At 41.7% G+C, this 21,034-nt stretch overlaps 1 protein-coding gene across 11 annotated transcripts in view; it reads right to left on the bottom strand.

Annotated features, from left to right (window-relative positions):
* The window catches only part of ADAMTSL3 (ADAMTS like 3), a 406,645-nt gene that overhangs the window by 48,291 nt on the left and 337,320 nt on the right, over positions 1-21,034 (bottom strand). For all 11 annotated transcript variants that reach the window (XR_012415261.1, XR_012415259.1, XR_012415260.1 and 8 more), the window contains exons 21-23: positions 14,247-15,318; positions 8,744-8,871; positions 4,772-4,900 (exon numbers count right to left, since the gene is read on the bottom strand). Coding sequence is in view for 7 of the 11 variants with exons in the window: in XM_073996528.1 (XP_073852629.1) it covers positions 4,772-4,900; positions 8,744-8,871; positions 14,247-15,318 (1,329 nt within the window). In the remaining 4 variants the exon portion in view is untranslated. The remainder of the gene's footprint in view (positions 1-4,771; positions 4,901-8,743; positions 8,872-14,246; positions 15,319-21,034) is intronic.

Raw genomic sequence — 21,034 nt, forward strand, 5'->3', positions numbered from 1 at the left:
TCCATATACTGTATACTTGAATCTGCTGTGGGCTCCACATTCTATTCCATTTATTTGTCTATCCCTTTTACATTGCTGTAAGCCCTCAAGCTTTATGCTAAGTCTTTATATTTGACAGAGCAAATCTCAGCCACCTTGTTATTCCTAAAAATTGTTTGGGCTATTCTCAGCCACATGCACTTTCGTATTAATTATAGGATCAGTTTGTTAAGTTCTAGCAATCCCACAGGATTGCTTTTTTTTAATTGAAATTATTCTGAATATAGAGATCCAAAACTTTTTATATTTTCTTTGCTTTTAAATGAGGATAATTATATTATCTACAAATAAGAAGAAATTTTTCTAGTTATTTTCTAGTTTTTATTACATTTCTAGTCTTCTATTATATTTTATTATATTTCTAGTCTTCTCTTGGTTTCTAATTTTCTAGTTCTAATTTTTCTAGTTATTTTCTCTTATTGCACTGGCTAGTGCTAACGCAGTGTTGAACAGATGTAGTGATAAAGGGCATTGTATGTTTTTTCCTGATTTTAATGGGACTGTTTGAGTCTCCCCATTAAAGTGAGTATGATGCTTACAATAGGTTTCTGACAGGCAAATCAAGGTAGGGATTATCCCTTCTATTACTGGTTTGCCAAGAGGTTTTCACGTCATTTTTGTGTTGAAGTTTATCAGATGCTTTGTCTACATCTATTAAGATGATCCTAAATTTTATCACCTTAAATCTCTGTGGTAGAGATGGAGATGCTTCACCCAAATCAACCTTCAAGGAGGAACTTGGTGTCCCTGCTTCTGGTAGCCTTTGGTTGTTAGTCCCTTCACAATCTGTCTCCACCCACCCAAGAGCACATATGCCCCTTCCAGAGAGGCCCACAACCAGTGACTGCAGGAGGCGGGGGCATGAAGGCCTGGCCACTGTAGGTCAGCCTGGGGCAACTCTAATGAGTCACATATGTCTCAAGGGGGCTTGGCAAGGCTTTGTGGGCCTGCATCACAGTCCTCCTTTGCCCTCTGTCTAATCCTGCTTGCTTCCTCCCTTCCACATATGTTGACAACTAATAAATATACTACACAAAAACTCCTTCCAGGGCCGGATGCCGTGGCTCACGTCCAGAATCCCAACAGTTTGGGAGGCTGAGGTGGGTGGATTACTTGAGGTCAGGAGTTCGAGACCAGCCTGGGCAACATGGTGAAACTCCGTCTCTACTAAAAATACAAAAAAAAAAAAAAAAAATAGCCAGGCATGGTGGCTTGCATCTGTAATCCTAGCTATTTGGGAGGCTGAGATAGGAGAATTGCTTGAACCTGAGAGGCAGAGATTGCAGTGAGCCAAGATCACATCACTGCCCTCCCTCCAACCTGGGCAACAGAGTAAGACTCTGGAAAAAAAAAAAAAAAAACACAGAAAAAAAAAAAACAGAAACAAAAAACCCCTCGTTCCAAAGAGGATTCAACCTGTGATGCTCTGTTTAAAGTAGATATTTTTTAAAATATTTGCATTCCTGGGAAGAACTCTCCTTTAGTCATCCACATGACTGGATTCATTTGGGAATGTGTTAAACTTTATTTATTTGCTTCTGCATTTATTGTTAATGAGTCTTTTGTATAACCTACATATACCCAGCTGCCTGGTGAGATGTCAGGTGCCATCCACAGTTGTATAATTTTTCCTCCTAAAGGAGATGTACACCAGTGTCCTCTAATAGCATTCAAAGGTGTTTTTATTCTTTAGCTTAGTTTTAGTTTAGAAGCATCTCTAATCTTTCCAGGCAGTTTGAGTTTGCTCTAAGAAGCAGTTGTCCAGTGCACCTTGTGTTTAAGAAATTTTCTACGCTTGGGGCTCGGCCATTGATGGCTTTGCCAGTGCCCTTCATTTGGGAATCACCATCTAGGTCAAACCCATTCCCATCTGTGGCCAAGAGAGTTCCTTAGAGACTAAAGAGGAGTGTGACACACAACAAAACACTTTAGAGAAGGGACTCACATCAGGTGCATCTCTGATGAGCTTAAGGAATAAGATAAACAACACATAATACACAACAGAAAATTACAGGATAAGTAATGTTCTTACTATGTATTAACGTGGAAAAAAAAAAAAAAAAAACCTGCAGCAATGATATTTACTGGTCATTTTCCCCAGACGAACTTTTCTTTCTTACCAGAAGGTGGCAAAAAAGGTGCGCTTTAAATTACCCCCACCCAAATGGACAGAAAAAAACTTTTTTTTAAAGAGTAAGGCAAATAACTCTCTCAAGTTAGAAGTTTTAACCTTTAGAAATAGGCAAATATGCGGACTTTTAGGTTCTGTTATTTAACATAGTTATTAGAAATATCTCTAAGAGTGACTAGAGATAATCCCTATTGACATCTATACCACATGGGTTGACGAAACATGTTTGGCTATAAAAAAGATAAGATGAACTTCTCTAGAAGTTATCAATATGTGTTATGGGGTCTATAAAAATAAATTCATTATAATTAGTGGGAAATATTCTAAAGCAACTTAAAAAAATTATATATGCCACTGATTTACAGAAATCCCAATTTGCAGTATAAAAATGTAATTTGTAAGTAAGAGTTCAGTTTTGTAAATTATGTTTTAATGTACTCATCTATAAGATGAAAAATGGAATTGGATGATAACCACAGTCCCTTCTTCTATTAATATAATATATTCCCTGCTTTAGAGATGAGGGAAGAAAGATATATGACTCACCTATGGTTATATACTAGCTAGTGACAAGACTGTCTGTAAAACTCGAGTTTTCTGACCCTTCATCAACTTCACCATCTGTCCTAAAAAAGATGAATTTCCCTAGAAAACTCCATTAGGTATGGCTTCTGCCCATAAGAAAACACTGTAAGTTCACTACAGGTTTGTTTAAAATGGCAAATAACTCAACATGATTGTGGTGCATTTGGAGGCAGGTTTATTTTTAAAAGGAAAGAACTCATCAGGAGTTCTGGGGTCTGAGTCCACGGGGGAAGACTGCCAGGTAAAGAAAGGCCAAATGGGACAATTCCTAGTAAGGGCTAAAAGGTGAGGGAAGGAGGAGGGAGATGAGTACTCCCAGTGCCGAGTTCCATCTAGGCAGCAGTGCTGTCGACCCAGGAGGACAGTGGGGCTAGGGAGGGTCAGAGACAGCCCATGTCTGACTGGGCCTGGATGAGAATAAAACGAGATGAGTTTAATGGTCTTTGCTGGAGCCTTTACTTGCAGTTTCCACCTAATCCAGCCTCTGACTTCCGATAGCAAATAATGCACTCCAATCCTTTTAATGGCTCATCTCCCTGAAAGCCTGATTTTCAAGTATTGTGGAAGTGAAAAATTTAGAAGTCATGTTGAAAGCTGAGGTTTCTCTTAATAGAAGTCAGATCTATTTTTCAGAATCCTCTGCAGGTGTAGGGCTGTAGAAACTTTAGACATCTGTGGCTTGGCATCTGCAGCGTTCCGTTCTGCTTTTCTCCTTGCTATGGCCAGAGAATGCCGGCCCTTTCTGTAATGGTGGGTGTATTTTGCCAGAAAACTCACATATTTGTGGGTGGAGTCAGTTGGGAGACTGGAGCAATTTTTCAAAAGTCTGCATAAGCCAAACACTGCAGGGATTTCCAAGGGGTGAAAAATAATATCTTGGGGGTTAGCAAATTTCCACTGTTTGTAGAGCCAAAGGTGTAGCTTTGGAAACATGGCAAGTAACTGATCATGACAGTGGAGGGAGAGCCTGAAAGCTGGATGAGTGTGTCCTCGAATCCCTCATTACATGCACCCTCACTGCATTTCTAAGAGCAGTAGCAGCTCCTCTGTCACCCTAGGCAATCAGGGTCACAGCCTAGGCAAGACTCATCTTAAGTGGCTGCAACTACAGGTATCTACTTAGAACTTGGAAGCTAGGGAAATACAGTTGTCCAGAGAGTTAAGTCAATGCAGATTTACTCTGCATTGAAAGGCATAAACAAAGTCATCTAAAAGAGTATATCTCAATTTGGAGGAGTTCATAAGTTTCTCTAAGGAAGCAATAAAAACCTATTCATACAACCCCCTCATTCCCAGCTCTCCTGGTCCCTGTAAAATGTACATATATGCAGCATATAATATTTATCTGCAGTTCAGAGATGCATGGGCCCAGATTAAGACTTAAGAATCCATGGCTTAAGGAGACAGGATGGCCCTAGGTTAAAGCAAGGTCAGACTGAAAGTGTTAATTCTATTAAAGAAAGAGTGTAAACATTAGAAAGGAGGTTTGTCTGCAGTTGTAAACATAGGAGAAAGAGCCACTGAGGCACAGGCTGCTGACGCTTACCGAGGGACAATCCAGAAGATAGCCTAGGTCAGGGGATATGGACATTCTAGCTTCCTGATCTGGCTTTGCCAAGTGTAGCTTTTGTCTATCTGGAGGACATGTCTTACAATTTCCAACAAATCCCATCCTCTGACTATGTTATTCACCAAGTAACCCTCTGACTAAAAGTTGGCCTTTTTTGTAGCTCTGCCCACAGGGACAGAGTGTTCTGGTCTTGCCAATATGAACAGTCCAGTGTGCATGGCAGTCACAGTCCACACTGCAAACAAGTAACTTGGCATTCTGTTTTATACATCGGTCTCATGAGCCAGTATGAGTTCACTCTTGAGAGTCAGATCCACTGTCAGTGTGCTGGGAAATCTGTTTTTTAAGCCTATCAGGCTGAGGTCTCAAATACCAAAATGCCAGCTGGTGTCTCCTGGCCACATTGGGATGGCCACACACCCTCCCACTGAAATGACCACACTTACCTTTTACAGGACATCGGATTGTCACGTTTGCTCCAAGGGCTGCCTCCACAATGCCTCCAACCATGACAGACAGATGGTTGTGCTCTGGTTTGGTGATATTTCTTTCAATAGACAAGATGACAGGTGCCTCTTAATTCAAAGGGAGCAGGAAACTATGTTAGGTTCAGGCTTTTGCTCTTTGGTAAGACATGTTGCATTTGGTAAGCTTTGTTGAGCCCTTTGAGGGCAGGAGTGGAGTCCTGGTTCTCTCTGTATCCCTCAAGGTGCACCATGGGGATGTGCACATACATACCTGGAGGTGCTCAGTGGACATATGGACAGATGGATGAATGGATAGAGGGTTGGATGAATTCAAAGGTACATTGCAAAAACAATATGTAGACTATGAGGATATTTTGGTTTTATAACTAAAATTGAGGATAAATTCCTCTTTGATAATTTGAAAAAGAAGGAATTCAGAAGATCAGAAGAAGCAAAGCAGACAGACAGAGCAGGAATGATGCCTCTGCAGTGCAGCCACGAATGAGTTAATGCAGGGACAAAACACACTGGGGCTTGGGACCACCGGACTCTTTTTCTGGAAGGAAGGATGTGAGATAGTGGGGGAGGGGATTGATGAAGACAGGACAGAAGGTCCTGATCCATTCTGTTGTCCTTCATTGGGGCCAGCGTAATAAGAGGTTTTTTCCAATGTAAACATTTACCAAGTGTCCACTCTGTGGTCTGCACCTGGGTACAAGATGAGAAGTCTCTCCTCTTTCGATAAGCACAAAGTGTAATGGTGCAGAAGGAGACGTACACAGGCATTTGCAGAATAAATGTGGTACCTAATCCTTATAAAGTTTTTCTGAATATGGTGCCACAGCCAGGCTGACATGTGGATGCCAGGATGTAACCAGGCTTCAGAGCTCATTCGAAGCTATACTAGAGAAAGATGAGACAGGTAGGAGGCCACAATTCTTGTTGCGCCTCTTCTAATAAGCTGCATATGTGCTTGGGCAAAATCTTCCCTCTCTAGGCTTCAGTTTGAATCCCATTAAAAAAATGATTGAGCTAGAAGATCTCTTACAAGTGCAGTCCTCTCACCCAATGTGTAGTTCAGACCCTACTTAAATAAACTCATTTCAATCTAAAATAGAAAAGTCATTACTATTTAAAGACTATCAATTGCAAGGAGACCTATTTAAAACATTATTTACATCTCTACACTGCAGAAAGTCTCAAGAGAGAAATGTCTGACTTCCCACTTTATGAGACCATATGAGGTTATTACAAGTGGATCAGAACTGTCCACAAGAAAAATTCAAGGTTAACATTTAATTAATATGAAGCAAGTACAGGCATAAAATTTGCATGCAAAAAATAATACAAACAAGGTCATAAAGAATCAAACGTCCATTTTAAAATGTTTATTTTCTTTTGGATTTCAGTATTTAGTTACCAGATTAATTTATTCACTCACTCAGGAAGCACACTTTGTGCCTGAGCTGGACAATGGCAATACTAAGTTGGAAAACACACTCTCTTGTCCTCAAGGAGCTCACAGACCTGTGGGAGACACCATTACTATGCAGGGATGTGGGTATTGAGATAAGGGACTAGTTACCCAGTGGTCTCTCAGTAGTATGTGAGGGTCAGGGAAGCAACATCCCAGAGAGGACGTTTGACAGAGCATTCTCTTACCTTAGCACTGTCGCAATGGTTGGTTTCCCTACTACACCATTAGTACTATGAGAGCTCCTGAAGGGAGAGATCATGATCCCTGAACTTGTTTTATCACCTATGCATAGTTAGTGCATGAATTGGTATTGGTAACCACGTATTCTGGGGGAAGATAATCTAGGAAGGATCATGTTTGAGGGTTCAAATGTTTCCTTCTCTCCTGGAGTACCTGGGGCAGTGGAAAGCTATCCAGAGAAATGAAAAGATAGGAACGCTTTGGATGGGAGAGGACTTTGGTTTTCACAGCACATCCTTTGACTCCTGAAGACTTCACAGCAGCTCTACCAGGAATATGAGTTGTTCTGGGATGGTCTTAGGAGACTTGACAGTTGCAAGGGGGGGTCCCATTCCCCCACAGGAGTTCCAGAACCTTGGAACTAATACTTTCTGGAAAGGAGCTGATATTCACAGGACAGAACAAGCCCGGAGGATCAAGGCACAGAAAACCAAGGCCTGAACGCCCTGCCTTGGGAAGGCAGCCAGGGAAGGGACTCAGAAGAATTTTCAAGACATACAGATTCAGGGACCATTTAAAATCAACTAGTCCGGGCTGGGCGTGGTGGCTCACACCTGTAATCCCAGCCCTTTGGGAGGCCGAGGTAGGCAAATCATTTGAGGTTAGGAGTTCAAGAGCAGCCTGGCCAACATGGTGAAACCCTGTCTCTACTAAAAAAAATACAAAAAAATTAGCTGGGTGATTACACCTGTAATCCCAGCTACTCAGGAAGCTAAGGCAGGAGAATCGCTTGAGGCCAGGAGGTGGAGGTTGCAGTAAGCTGAGATTGCACCACTGCACTCTAGCCTAGGTGACAGAGAGAGACTCTGTTTCAAAAAAGAAAAAAAAAAAAGTCAACTAGTCCGGCTGGGACAGTGGCTCATGCTGGTAATCCCAGCATTTTGGGAGGCCAACGGGGTGGATCACCTGAGGTCAGGAGTTCGAGACCAGCCTGACCAACAAGGCGAAACCCTGTCTCTACTAAAAATACAAAAATTAGCAGGTCATGGTTGCGCTTGCCTGTAGTCCTCCCAGCTACTTGGGAGGCTAAGGCAGGAGAACCACTTGAACCCGGAAGGCGGAGGTTGCAGTGAGCTGAGGTCATGCCACTGCACTCCAGCCTGGAGGACAGAGTGAGACTCTGTCTCAAAAAAAAAAAAAAAAAATCAACTAGTCCAACCTCCTCAGTTTGTAGATGTGAAGTACCTGCCGCAAAGCTCAACACTGACTAAATGCTGGGTTCTAATTCCTGAATTCCTGATACTGTCTCTCTCTACTCACTTTAGTCCATTTGAGCCACAGATAACAGAAACCACAGAGTAGGGAGGTGGCAGATGGCTCTCTTGTTTTATTATTTATTTTTAATTTTAATTTTTTTTTGACACAGGGTCTCACTCTGTTGCCTAGGCTTTAGTGCAGTGGCATGATCACAGCTCACTGTAGCCTTGAGCTCCTGGACTCAAGAGACCTTCCTGCCTCAGCCTCCTGAGTTAGCTGGGACTACAGGCATGCACTACTCCTGGGTAATTTAAAAAAAATTTTTTTTTGTAGAGACATGTTCTTTCTTTCCTGTCCAGGCAGGTCTTGAACTCCTGGCCTCAAGTGATCCTCCCGCCTCAGCCTGCCAAAGTGCTGGGATTACAGGCAAGAACCACCCACTTTGGCCTCTTATTTTTATCCCAGAACATGAACGTGCCAAATACAGCTTTGCCTGCAACTTTAGCACCTAAAAATGTTTCTTTATAATAAAAGTATATTTTAATATCCAAATGACATTGTCCACCTCCCAGGAAGACACACACTACTTTACAGTTACAACTTCCTGAAGGTGTTTCTCAGGATTGGCAGGTATGCCACTGGGAGGTATATGCAATCTATAAAAGATAATTATTCTTTTCTGTTGGCTGGTGGAACTTTAAAAAATGCAAAGTTCATTAATATCAACACTGCCAATTAAACCCCATGTCATTATTTCCTGATTCTTAGAAAGTGAGCTCCTGAGCAGCCGTTTTCAGTGTGGTCCTCAGGCCGGCAGCATTGGCATAACCTGGGCACATGTTGAAAATGCCGATTCTCAGACTCCATCCCAAACCTACTGAACCAGAACCTCCAGGGGTGGAGTCCAGCAATCTGTGTTTTAACAAGCATTCCAGATGATTCTGACGGCTGCTAATGAGAACTACTGCTCTAGAATTTAATGTTAAAAACAAATAAACAAAGAACCAGGCATTCTAGGTTTCAACAGTGGGCATTACCTGCATATAGCACAGAAGAACTTTCCACATCTGAACCAAGATGATTAGCTACAGAACATTCATATATGCCTTGTTCTTTCCTTGTAGGATTCTGTATCTGTATCTTCCCAGTTCCATCCAAAATTATTCTGTAGAACAGTTAGAAAGAGGACACATTCATATAACAATTTAACTGACCTAGGGCTACAGTGAGTTGCAGAGATAGAAGACTGCACCATTATAGGCTTTGGGCTGGCAAAGATCACAAAGGATAATTTTGTCAAGTATCCTGCCTATAAGCAGAGAACTATATAGACCAGGAGGGTGGAGTGTTTCCTCTTGCCATAGGTTAACAGCAATGTTAGAGCTGAACAGTGCTTAGAAATCCAGTCTTCCCATCCCACTTTACATGACAAAAGACTTTTCTGGTGAACTCAATGCTTAATCTGCCACATTTTTTAAAAAGACAACCCAGCAAACCTATTCATTTGCTGGATGTTAAACATTCATTTTCTGCCCAAATCCTTCCTAAGAAACTGCAGGTGTGGATTTTCAGTTTGGATTTTCATGCTGGAAGTGATTGGGTTTTGGCTAAGGCTGTTTTGCATTGGATTATGGTCTTATTATTCCCGTATGAAGAAGTCGATTGAGGTAATCATGCTAAGTCTGTGGCATACACTGGATTTGGACCACGCTGTTAAGAATTAGGGCTAACCTGCATGACGAGTTCATTATGGTTTCCCAATTACTGATATTCCTAAAATCCGGTGTGTAAATACCACTTTGAGAATCAGAGTTGGTCAGGTGTAGCCTAACCAATTAGATAATTATTCAGAGATTCAGAAAGTATATCTAACGGTGAGAAGAACCTTTGTTATAAGGGAAGAGTGCTTGTTCTGCTTTTATTTTATTTTATTCTTAATAATTTGAATCTGCTTCTAAATCACCCAGATCAGTGGTTATATACTATTTTTCCCCTGCCCCATCTCACTTTATAGATCTTAGCAATATAGACTATTCTGCCCTGTAAATACTGTATGTTTCATCATGAGATGAGCTGTGCCACTTCTTTATTTCCTGTCACTTCATGTCGTTTGCTCTATGCTTCAGTAATAATGAACCTTAACTGTTTCCAGAACCTTCCATGATTTTTCATTACCGTGAGCTTTTGCATATGTTGTTCACTTCATTTGAAATGCCTTTCCCCCTTTCTGGCAAACTCAGACCCACCCACTGAGTCCTGGATCAAATGTAATTTCCCCTGTAAAGTTTTCACCAATACTCCTAGAGTTATCTTCTGTATCCTCTGGGCTCCTTCTTCTCTGGTGCATATATTTATTTGATGAAATATCGATTTCTTCCCACTAGACTGTGATCTTTTCAAGGGCAGGGAACCAAATCTTATTCACAGCTGTGGATTCTCACTGCTTAGACTTTTATATACCAAGTTCTCAAAAATCTTTGATGACTAAATGTATGAATGATTAGAATAGTACGAAATAATGGCACAGAGCAACAGTACCAAGAGCATACAAGCCCTGCTGCAACACACATAAGAAATATACAAAAGCGGGCAGAAGTCAAAACAGCGAAAGTGTCTCAGAGCAACAAGAGTATGGCAGACCTCACTGGTGGTAAGGCAAGATTTTCACTGTCAAATCCTGAGGGAGGAGAAATAGTTGGTTAAAAGCAAAAGTCTAACCAGTGACTACACATGAAAAATAAACACGCTAAATCATTTTCTTAAATTATTTCATATATATGTTTGTATGATTTAGCAATTCTCAAATAATGCCTTTGTTTTGTAGGTTTCAGTGTAACAGTCCAGTGAGAAATCATTGAGATCAGAAATAGCTGAGCATGCATGAACCTTACATGACAGGTGGGGCCACTGGGTACCTAGCCTGGATCTGTCCCTGGGCTGGAGAACCACCAGGTTGAATTCTGTAATAGATCTGACCTTGGCCTCTGCTGCGTAATCTTACTTTTAAGTTGAAGTAATAACAAAGTTGATCTTTCTACAGGCACCATCTCTAACTGATCCACCCACAACCTTCTCTTCATAGTTGAGATTTCTTACTCAATTGGCATCCAAACAGTACTCCATGCCTACACAGTTTCTCTCACTGGATAGAGGCTTTCAGGAACATAATTCCATTTCTCAATTACTTTAATTGAAAAGATTTTTAAGATTCAGAAAGTATATTTAAGGATGAGAACCTTTGTTATGTAAAGGGAATTAAACATAAACTGAACAAATTAATTGGGTAAATTTCGGAGGAAAAATAGAAATGAAAATGGATCTTATTATCTTAAAAATTAAAAACAAAACATTTTACTGGACATACAAAATTGCTTCTGTTTTGAATGGTTGATCCTTAAAGGATGCAGAAACACATCTGAGGAGGATGTACCATGTCAAAACTTCTTTATACAAGCTCCAGGAGTCTCAGCCTGATAAAGTTATGTTAATTCCATTCCATCAAGTCAATCTATTTAAAATGAACTCAATTCAACAAATATTTATTTAAACTGATCAGGCTCCTCTATATCACTATAGTACTTATATGGCCATAGGTCAACAGATCACTTCAACCTCTCAGCCTCTATTTCCTTACAATTTATAAAATGGATTACTGAAACAAGTTAGCAGTTTTCAAAGTGTGGTCCATGAATCCCTAGAAGTCCATGAGGTGAAAGCTAGTTTTGTAATAATACGAAGCCATTAATTTGCCTTTTTAAAAATGGTACTGACCTTTCAGTGAGAGTGCAAAGACAGTGTTGGTAAGACTGCTGGCACCTTAGCATGAACCAAGACAGTGGTATGGAAGTGTGCCAGTAATCACTGTATTCTTGACTACTATGTTTCACTTGCTGAAAAAAAAAAAAAAAATGCCAGTTTCCCTTAAGCATGGGAATTCCCGTCCCTTAATGGCCGGGCACGGCAACTCATGCCTGTAATCCCAGCACTTTGGGAGGCCGAGGTGGGTGGATCACTTGAGATCAGGAGTTCAAGACCAACCTGGCCAACATGGTAAAACCCTATCTCTACTAAAAATACAAAACATTAGCTGGGGGGTGGTGGTGTGCACCTGTAATCCCAGTTACTTGGGAGACTGAAGCAGGAGAATCACTTGAAACCAGGAGGCAGAGGTTGCAGTAAGCTGAGATCGCACCACTGCACTCCAGCCTGAGTGACAAAGCAAGACTCTGTCTCAATAAAGAAAAGAAAAAAAAAGAATGTCCTTAATGAAGTAGTAAAAGGTATTAATCTTACTAAATCTCGACCCTTGAGTCCATATGTTTTTCATATCCAATATGACACAATGGGAAGTACACACAAAGCACTTCCACTGCATGCTGAAGAACTAATAGCTTCTTTCATGGAATATGATTTTTACTTGAAAGAATGACCAACAAACTATGACAAAAAAAGTCCACACTATGATTTAAAGTTGAGTATTTGGCAGATATATATATATATATATTTTAAATGAGCTGGCCAATTCAATGACACAACTGACAGTATTTGTTGCCAATGATGAAAAAGTTTTGATGTGAAAATTAGAATTTTGGAAAACTGATATCCACCACTGTAAGCCTGACAGCTTCCCAAAACTTAAAGACTTTTTTTGATGAGATACATGGTGATTTTTTTAATGTGTATTTTTTTACATTGCATAATGAAATGTACCAACATTTGGAAGGTCTGTATCACTCAGTGAGCCAATATTTTCCAAATGACCAATTGATGGTGTTACAAAATCTTGTATGGGTAAAAAATCTATTCAAAATGCAAGAAAAAGACAGCAGATTTCATTAAACAGAGTACCAACATTTCATTAATATAGTTTCAGATTGCACATTTCAACTAACCTTTGAGAAATTACTCTTTGTCTAGTTTTAGTGTAGAATTAAAGAATATCCACAATTATCTCAAAAGATATTAAAATATTCTTTCTCTTCCAGCTAACACATTTGTATAACACACATTTCTTTTCTCCATATACTTTAACTAAAACAACATTTCACAACAGATGCGGAAATAAGAATCCAGCTGTCTTCTTTTATTATGCCAGACATTAAAGAGATCTGCAAAGATGGAAAGCAATTCCACTGTTACCAGTAATTTTGGTGGCGGGGGGATGGTTTTCAAAAAATATGTTCTTTGTGTGAACATGTTATGGGCCCATTATTTTTTCTAAATAGATTAATGGAGATATTTTCAGTGTTTCTTGGTTTTAATTTCTAGGGAAGTAAATAGCAATAGATACAACTCACATTTATAAAAGCTCTTTAGGCTCCTCAATCATTTAAAAATTTTAAAGAGTCTAAAACCAAAAGCTCTAAGAACTGCTATGTTTTAAGGTTTATTCTACTTCTAAAATTTCATTGTACTCTTGTGTTCAGAGTTCTAGCATTAAAAATTCAAAAATTGTATTTTTTCTACCTTTTTAAGATATAGCCTAATAATTTATTTAAAAAACTGAATTTAACCTAAGTTTTTTCTGATGTTTCACATACGAGGCTCAATGCACAAAAGACATGATAAAAGTAAAACTTGCATTTTGAAAGCACCTTATGATATGCAAAACGGTTTCACATCTGCTGTGTTATCTGTGTCTCTTAACGATCTCTAAAGGCAGATAAGATACAGCTGGAGCTCGTAAATGTGAGTGAATCAAAAGGCGGCACAATGACTATAGTCCTTTCTATACAAACAGCAAGATTTGAAGACAATAAAGAATGCAAAAGTAAATTAGTATCTGTTACGTAAAATAAAGGAAATGTGACATTTTTGCACTGGCATAGATAGAGATCAGAATAATATATGACTTAATATTGTGTTTTGAACATCTCAAAACACTTTCTTATTTTTGGATTGTATGACATTTAAAAATTACATGATAATAGAAAACTACTTCAGATACCCAAGCTTTCGACTAAGGCTACTTATTTGTGTGATACTCAAATACCACTGGCAGTATTCAAGAGATATGGCCCTTGGTTCTGACTGGCCATGAAGTAGTCATGGGATTCTGCTTCTCAATGACCTCATCAGAAAGGTTAACCCCTGCCCCTGCCAACCTCATGGGGCTGATGTGAGCTCAAATGAGATACCATGTCTTGTAGACATGGAAGAGCTCTGTAAATTCTGATTTGCAGCTCCAACATAATGTAGGATTACTGCTAGTAAGCTTACTTTTAAAATGTTCTTACATTGATTTTATTTTTAAATGCTAAGTGTTGAGTAAAGGGGGAGTGTACACATGCTTAAGCTTATTCTTGCTGGATCCAGTCTTATATCACACCTCTATGATAGTGATTGGGACGATATGGCGGTTGAATTTAAAAATTCCAATGCATATGTCAAAAACACATCCTAACATTTTTAAGTTTCTTTCCTAAAGAATCCTGTTGGAAACACATGCCTAGGAGAGGAATTTGAAAATATTTTCAAGAAAACTGGAATAGCCATTAAGAAGGAGTGCAAAAATGAATACTACATTCTTATTTTACTTACTTTACTGAGGGCTGTAACAAGGTTCCATCCTTGGTCCATGTATATGTGGCCTCACCAGGGGTAATAAGGTCACATAGTATATTGATGACCTCTGTCCTTTTTGTAATGTATACTGTATTTCCAATCCTGGAATTTATCGTTTTATTAAATGAAATTGAGGGAGGTTGGCTTTGCCTCATGAGAACAGGTCCTTTTGGCTTGAATGTCAGCTTGCCTGAGTTTTTTGCATTTGAGCTTTGGGACACACTTCCTGTTTCCCCCCTAAGCTGAGCAGCAGGAGGCATCTCTTCCTGGATGCCCCACCACTGCATGTGTGTTGGCTGTGCCTTGGCTAATTCGGCCACCAGCTGATATATTAGCTGGGACGCAAGATCATCGCTGACCTCTCCGGTTTCCATGAGCTGACTCATGTTTCTTATCAGCTCATCAAACTGGGCTGTATCCATGCTGTATGCTCCTTGTTTAACTGCTGCTTCAAACTGCTTATTCTTCAACTCCCAGGAGTTGGTGTTTCCTGCAGAACTGCTGCAGTGGCCTAACAGAGCTCTCAAGAAAGGCTGGTTACTAATGTAGTCATCATCCAGATAAAGGTCATTTTTGTTATTCCACATTTGCCTCATTTTATGCCATGTGACTCCCAAACTATTGGCTTCATTGTGGTCCATCCCAGGATATTCCCTCATAGGCTCCCTGAGGGCTGGGCGTGCAATGAGCCGGTTGTCAGTACCAATGAGCTTGAGCACAACGGTTTCCTGTGCAGAGCCTGCAATGCACCGGTACACGCCAATGTCAGGGGTGGCAAGACTGTGGATTTTTAGTGAGCCTGACTTGGTGATGCCAAGCCGTTTGGAGTTCTGCAGGCAACGGCCATCCTTCTCCCACTGGATCAGAGATTTCTGGAATCGTCGCACTGGGCACTTAATAATCACGGATGTGTTGGGCAGCAAATAGGCTCTGCTACCAATGGTCAGGTTAATACGCTTCTCTTCCCTTGTCTGAATGTAGACTCTCTGGACACTGAGGATCTGAGGACCCTGCTCACCAAGTTTTGTCTTCATCTCTGATTTGATTTCTCCAAGAAAGAAAAGAAAATACAAACAAACATCTAAAAAATACAGACTTTTTGACAGTAATCTTTCAAGGCTGCTACAGGCTAACAAATGTTATCTTTTTTTACCATTTTAAAACATTCAAGAATCAAACCATGAATAATATTATACATCCACAGTTTGGGGTAAATTTCATAACTATCTAGTACTTTAGTGGCAAAGAACACAAGTGTGGGTGAGTTGCATGAAAATGTGTAAGTTATTTGACAAAACCCTGGTTTTGGGAGGCATGAGGTTAAATGATTTGGTGAAATGTAGGGAATAGTTATTTCCAGATTTGAGGAATATTTGTTCTAGGCCATGCTTATATAATGGCTCCATAATTACCCAGCCTCTGGGTACATGTTTCTATCAATAAGGGTCTGATATGTCAGGTCTCTATCTGGCAGAGAGGCCCTCTGGCTTAGAGCCATGGGTATCCCAAATCTGAGGGAGGAAGTGAGAGTGGGAATGTGAGCGAAATATTTGAAGGGTCTGAAAGGAGGCTGAGGTTGGCCAGCTGCAGAATATAACCCAAATATGTCGATTAAGCTAGCATGGGGGTCTGAGGAAGCAATGGGGAGCCGTGATCAAAAAAGAACAGGTGGCATAGGCAGTTTGAAGCCAGATAAATCTGAGTTTGAATCTTAGCTCTGCCACTTGGACAAATTCTTTCATCTCTCGAAGCCTCAGTTTTCTCACCTGTGAAATGTGTATAATATTAGTGCTTCCATTGGGAGGGAAGTGAAAATTAAGTTGGATTGTTTATATCAAGTGCACAGCACAGTAGCGGGCACATAAAGAGCTCTCATACATAATTGCTGTGACCACTGACCTGGTGACAAGGGCAGGTGCAGCCAATGCACAGCAGGGCAGACTGAGAGGGAACAGAGATGGGGTTGGCTTTCACCTGTTCCTGGGCATCGACTCCTCTTAACGGGCTAGGCCCAAAGACAATACTTCTCAGATTCTGTCCCCAAGAGAAGTATTTCTCTCCCTTGTTTCACCTGAGGGAAGACTCAATGTGTTCTGGTAGGCGTGGGAGAAGGAGGACGGTGATATGGGTGGAAGTCTGGATCCTCTTTGATGATGTATTTAGGTTCCCGAGCAGATTGTAGAGTGTAGGATGGAGAGCTTGGAAGCACTAGTGAGTGGCAGAGAGATATTGGACTCACGTCAAGAATATTGCTGGATTTAGAAGGTCATGCAGTTGGGACCTCATTTACCTTGTGGGACCCCAGTTACAGGTCCTCCTTGTTGTAGCACAGGCTGGGAGAAGGAGCAGATTGAGACTCCTCTTTCATAGCCTTCTCAGGCCCTTGGCACTGGCTACAATGTGTTTACTGGTACCCTGATAACTGAGAATAACTGAAGTCCTCTTGGATGCTCATGAGCCCTTTGAAGTCTGGCTGCCTATTGGGGTTTTGTGGTGTCAACAGGTTCAGGGAAACAACAGAGGTGAACCCATAATCTCTGTGGTGGAGAATGTTCTTGGTGAAAGACATGTATAATTTGTTTGTATACAAATTCCATACAGATGCAATTGGTAGGTCAGGCCTATTGATCTCAGGATGGGTCCAGGGTTCTGCTTGAAAATACTGTTACATCATCTCTAAGTGGAGCTGGTGGCCTGCCACATACAAACTTTTACTTGTTGGGAGATAGAGTATCCACAAAGTATGTCAAATGGCATCAGCCAGTTAAGGCATGTAAATTTCCCCTTATTTGGCTAGAATACCATTTTGAACTTTCTACTGTTCAACAATCAAAAACTGAAAAAAATGTATGGAAGACTCCCTGTTAAATTTGTAGTCAATCCATTACTATAGATAATATAGATGGTGTTCAAAATACTAAATCTTCACAGCAAGGGCTCAATCAACCAAATAAGTCTGGCTGTAGCACTGGAACAGGGTCTTGGAGGCCTTCTATAGCATGAAGTGTTACCCCCATAGTTGTTCAATTACGGACAAGTCAGGCGGTTACTGGCAGAGTGGCCTGAGCAGGTGAGAAATGGTCATGGGGTTCAGGCAGAGGTTATTTACTAATTCCTCTTTTTCTGACCATATTTTAAGAACCAGTATGGACATACTGGTATGTGCAGGTTCAATATCAACTCTGACCATAGATGCTCTAAAAAAATGGCTCTCAAACTTTGCTATTTGCTAGAATCACCTGTTATTGTTAGTATTCATTAATCTCAGTATCCTGGGTCCCATCCCCAGAAATTCTGACTTATGGGGAACAGCCAAGGAATCAGAATTTTTTAAAGTTCCCCAGTTGACTGAAATGTGTAGCCAAGTTTGAGGACCATTGCCCCAGCATGTACCACTGAATTAAGCCAAAGCAGTAGAGAAAGGCACTCCTGACCCAGTTTCTTTCACTGAAAGACAATTTGATAGGAAGCTGCTGGTCAAGAGGGAAGGGAAAACAGGAAGCAGCATCTGGGTTGTCTGTGAGCACATTCCAGTCTTCACGATGTCCAGTGTATTCTGCAAGAGGATCATGGGAGGGTTTCTTTCTGGTTTTAGCATCAGGAATCATTATACTGTACTCTGAGTAATTAGCTCATTTCCTATCTAATGAATACTAAACTATGTAACTGGCAAGGCTGCCTTTTTCAAGATGGCTGTTATAGCAAGTCTGGAGCCAAATTAGTGCCTACATGTAAAAGGAATATAAAATTCAAGACACGATCACATATTAACATTGTTTGTTCTCCTTTTTTTATTACTCACCTGCTTCTATTTTTATTAATCAGATTGCATGTTATGAACACTTAGAAGCGGCCTACTGTTGTAACAAGGCAGAGTATGCCTACCTATGTAACTATCATTATTATTTTAAAAGATCCAGGTGGCCACTGTCTGGCTATGGGCGTTTCAGTGGTGGACAACAGAAATGATGGATGTTCACATGGATGGCTTTGTAACTCACTCTTCTCAAGCAGAGCATAAACTGTGTTCAGTCAAACTTTTGAATTAACACAACTGAGGAATGTGTGGAGATCGACTGTTTCAAGGTAGCAGTGGCTGCTACAGATGGGGTGGAAGCTTGAATGTCCTTGGGATGGTGCGGAAGCCCATGGGGAAACATCTGGCTAAACAGCTCAAGCTGTGGATGACCTGAGACTAACATGAGGCCCACAAAGCATCCTGGTGCCCTGGGACCAGCAGAGAAGTGGGTTCCAATGATGCTTAGGTCCACTGGTACCCATGTCCCTCAGGGTTAAAGTTGATGAGATTCTGAGCTTGGGGCTTAAAGTTGATGAGATTCTGACTCCTTCTAAGGTAGGCCATGAAGCCTCAGGTGGTGGGCAGGGCGTAGCCTTGGTAAAGAGCCTGCCCAAATGGTAGGGTAAGCACAGGAGAAGCCCAGCTTTTCCCTCTGGCTGCATGCCCATTTACTGGAAGGCAGGCCTTGTGGTCCCAGCTGGTCCCTTTCCCAACTCTGCTTCGGCCATTGCTCACACTGGGGTACGGGACATTTTGACTGGCAGGTGTGCCTGGGGAGTAAACTGGGATTCCAGCCAGAGATCGAAACTCATGGGCTCTGCCAGGCTGCCAGGTTCCACAGTTTGAGTCAGTTCCTCTCTTGGGGCTCCTGTGAGTTCCTTGAGAGCAGTGCCTGGAGCATGGCATCATCGAACATAGTTCTTGGGCAAGAAACTGGTCTGGTTTGGGTTGACCCTCCTCTCTCATCTGGGGATGCCCCAAAACAGCAACACTGGCCAAGCCTGATTAGGCAGGGGCATCATGCACTCTGCAGACAGTGACCAGGTACCAACTACAGCACCCTCCTGAACGGGCTGCTGGGCTGTGCGAGAGTATCAACCCATCCCTCCACCTCTCCCACTGTGCTAGATGTGAGAAATGCCACATTCTAGAAAATGAAATGAGCTTTCTTCTGTAAGTCCTCTTTCTGGGTCTTTGTGTCAGCCTGCCACACCCAGTCAAGGCCAGTTCCGGGTGCCCAAGGCCATCTATGGCCATGGCCTCAGATCCTTGCTTGCTGAGTCCTGCCTTTACTCTAGTCATATCCCTGGCATGACTTCAAGTCCTGGTGCCATGCCAGGTTTCTATCCCAAGCCATCTGGCTGGATATTTCCGCGTGGTCTTGGCAGCATTTGCTCTGGCCATGACACAGCATCAAAACCTTCCTATTACCCTGCTGGAACCCCAGCCTCTCAGGAACCAGCCTGGAATATGACTGCTGGACTTGTGCTGGTTTCCACTCCTCCCACTAGGAGTAAAGATCTGACAAGCTCATTTGAAGCTGTGCCAAGAACCTGGGCAGATACTCTGGATTCTCTTCAGGCTTCTCTGAACTGAAGAGGAGGCTGCCAGGGATGCTGTGGGTGGATTCTGAAATGAGCAGTGGAGGCCCCAGAGGCCCAAGGAGGCCCGGCTACAGTAAATTCAGGTTGTTTCTGTGGTACTCTTCCACCAATTTCAGTCTGGCTTCTGCTCCCAACACCACACTAAATGTTACTTGGAAAAGACAACCAAGGGCCCCCTAGTGACGAATTCAATGTCTTCTCTTCAATATTCTTACTTGACTGTCTTAGGGCGTACGGCACCTTTAATCACTCACTTCATGAAGAAGTCTCTCCTCCCTAAGTTTTTTTTTAACCTTTTTTTTTGTGGTCCTTTCTGACCACCATTGCCAGTACCCAGCTGGCTGTTTCTACCCCTCAGGTGCCAATGCAGGGCCACTTTCTCTCTTGCTCTATGCTTTTCCTTGGATGATTTTGTAGTTTTAACTAACAACTCTAGGTTAATGCCTTCAAGTTTATCTGTCTAGCCTAGATCTCTTTCTGGAACTCCAGACCTAATTGTCCACTTCTTGCTGGAAATCTCTTCCAGGTCCCTCAAGTTTAAATGATCATAATCTAAACCAGCAGTCCCCAACCTTTCTGGCACCAGGTACTGGTTTCATGGAAAACAGTTTTTCCACAAACCAGTTGTGGGGGCAGGGGTTGGGGGCTAGATGGTTTTAGGATGAAACTGCTCTACCTCAGATCATCAGGCATTAGATTTTCACAAGGAGCTGCAACCTAGATCCCTCACATGCACAGTTTACAATAGGGTTTGTGTTCCCATTAGAAGCTAATGCCTCTGCTGATCTGACAGGAGGTAGAACTCTGGTAGTAACGCCTGCTTGCCCACTGCTCACCTCCTACTGTGCAGCTCAGTTCCCAACAGGCTACAGACCAGTATCCGTTTGTGGCTTGGGGGTTGGGGACCCCTGAACTAAACACATTATATGCCCCTTATCCTATCCCATCCCAATTATTCTCCTCTTCTTATATTCCCCAAGTTAATGGCATCAACTTCTGCTAATTTACTCAAGCCGGAAACCAGTGAATCATCTAGATCACGAGTCCCCAACCCCCAAGCCCCTGTTAGGAATCTGGCCTCACAGAGGAGGTGAGTGAGGCCAGTGAGCTAAGCCTCATCTGTATTTACAGCTGCTCCACATCACTGCCATTACTGCCTGAGCTCCACCTCCTGTCAGATGAGTGGTGGCATTAGATTCTCATAGGAGTGTGAGCCCTATTGTGAACTGTGCATGTGAAGGATCTAGGTTGTGGGCTCCTTATGAGAATCTAATGCCTGATAATGTGTCACTGTCTCTCATCACCCCCAGATGGGACCATCTAGTTGCAGGAAAACAAGCTCAGGGCTCTCACTGACTCCA

This window comes from Macaca fascicularis, chromosome 7 (assembly GCF_037993035.2).
Source record: "Macaca fascicularis isolate 582-1 chromosome 7, T2T-MFA8v1.1".
Lineage (NCBI taxonomy): Eukaryota > Metazoa > Chordata > Mammalia > Primates > Cercopithecidae > Macaca > Macaca fascicularis.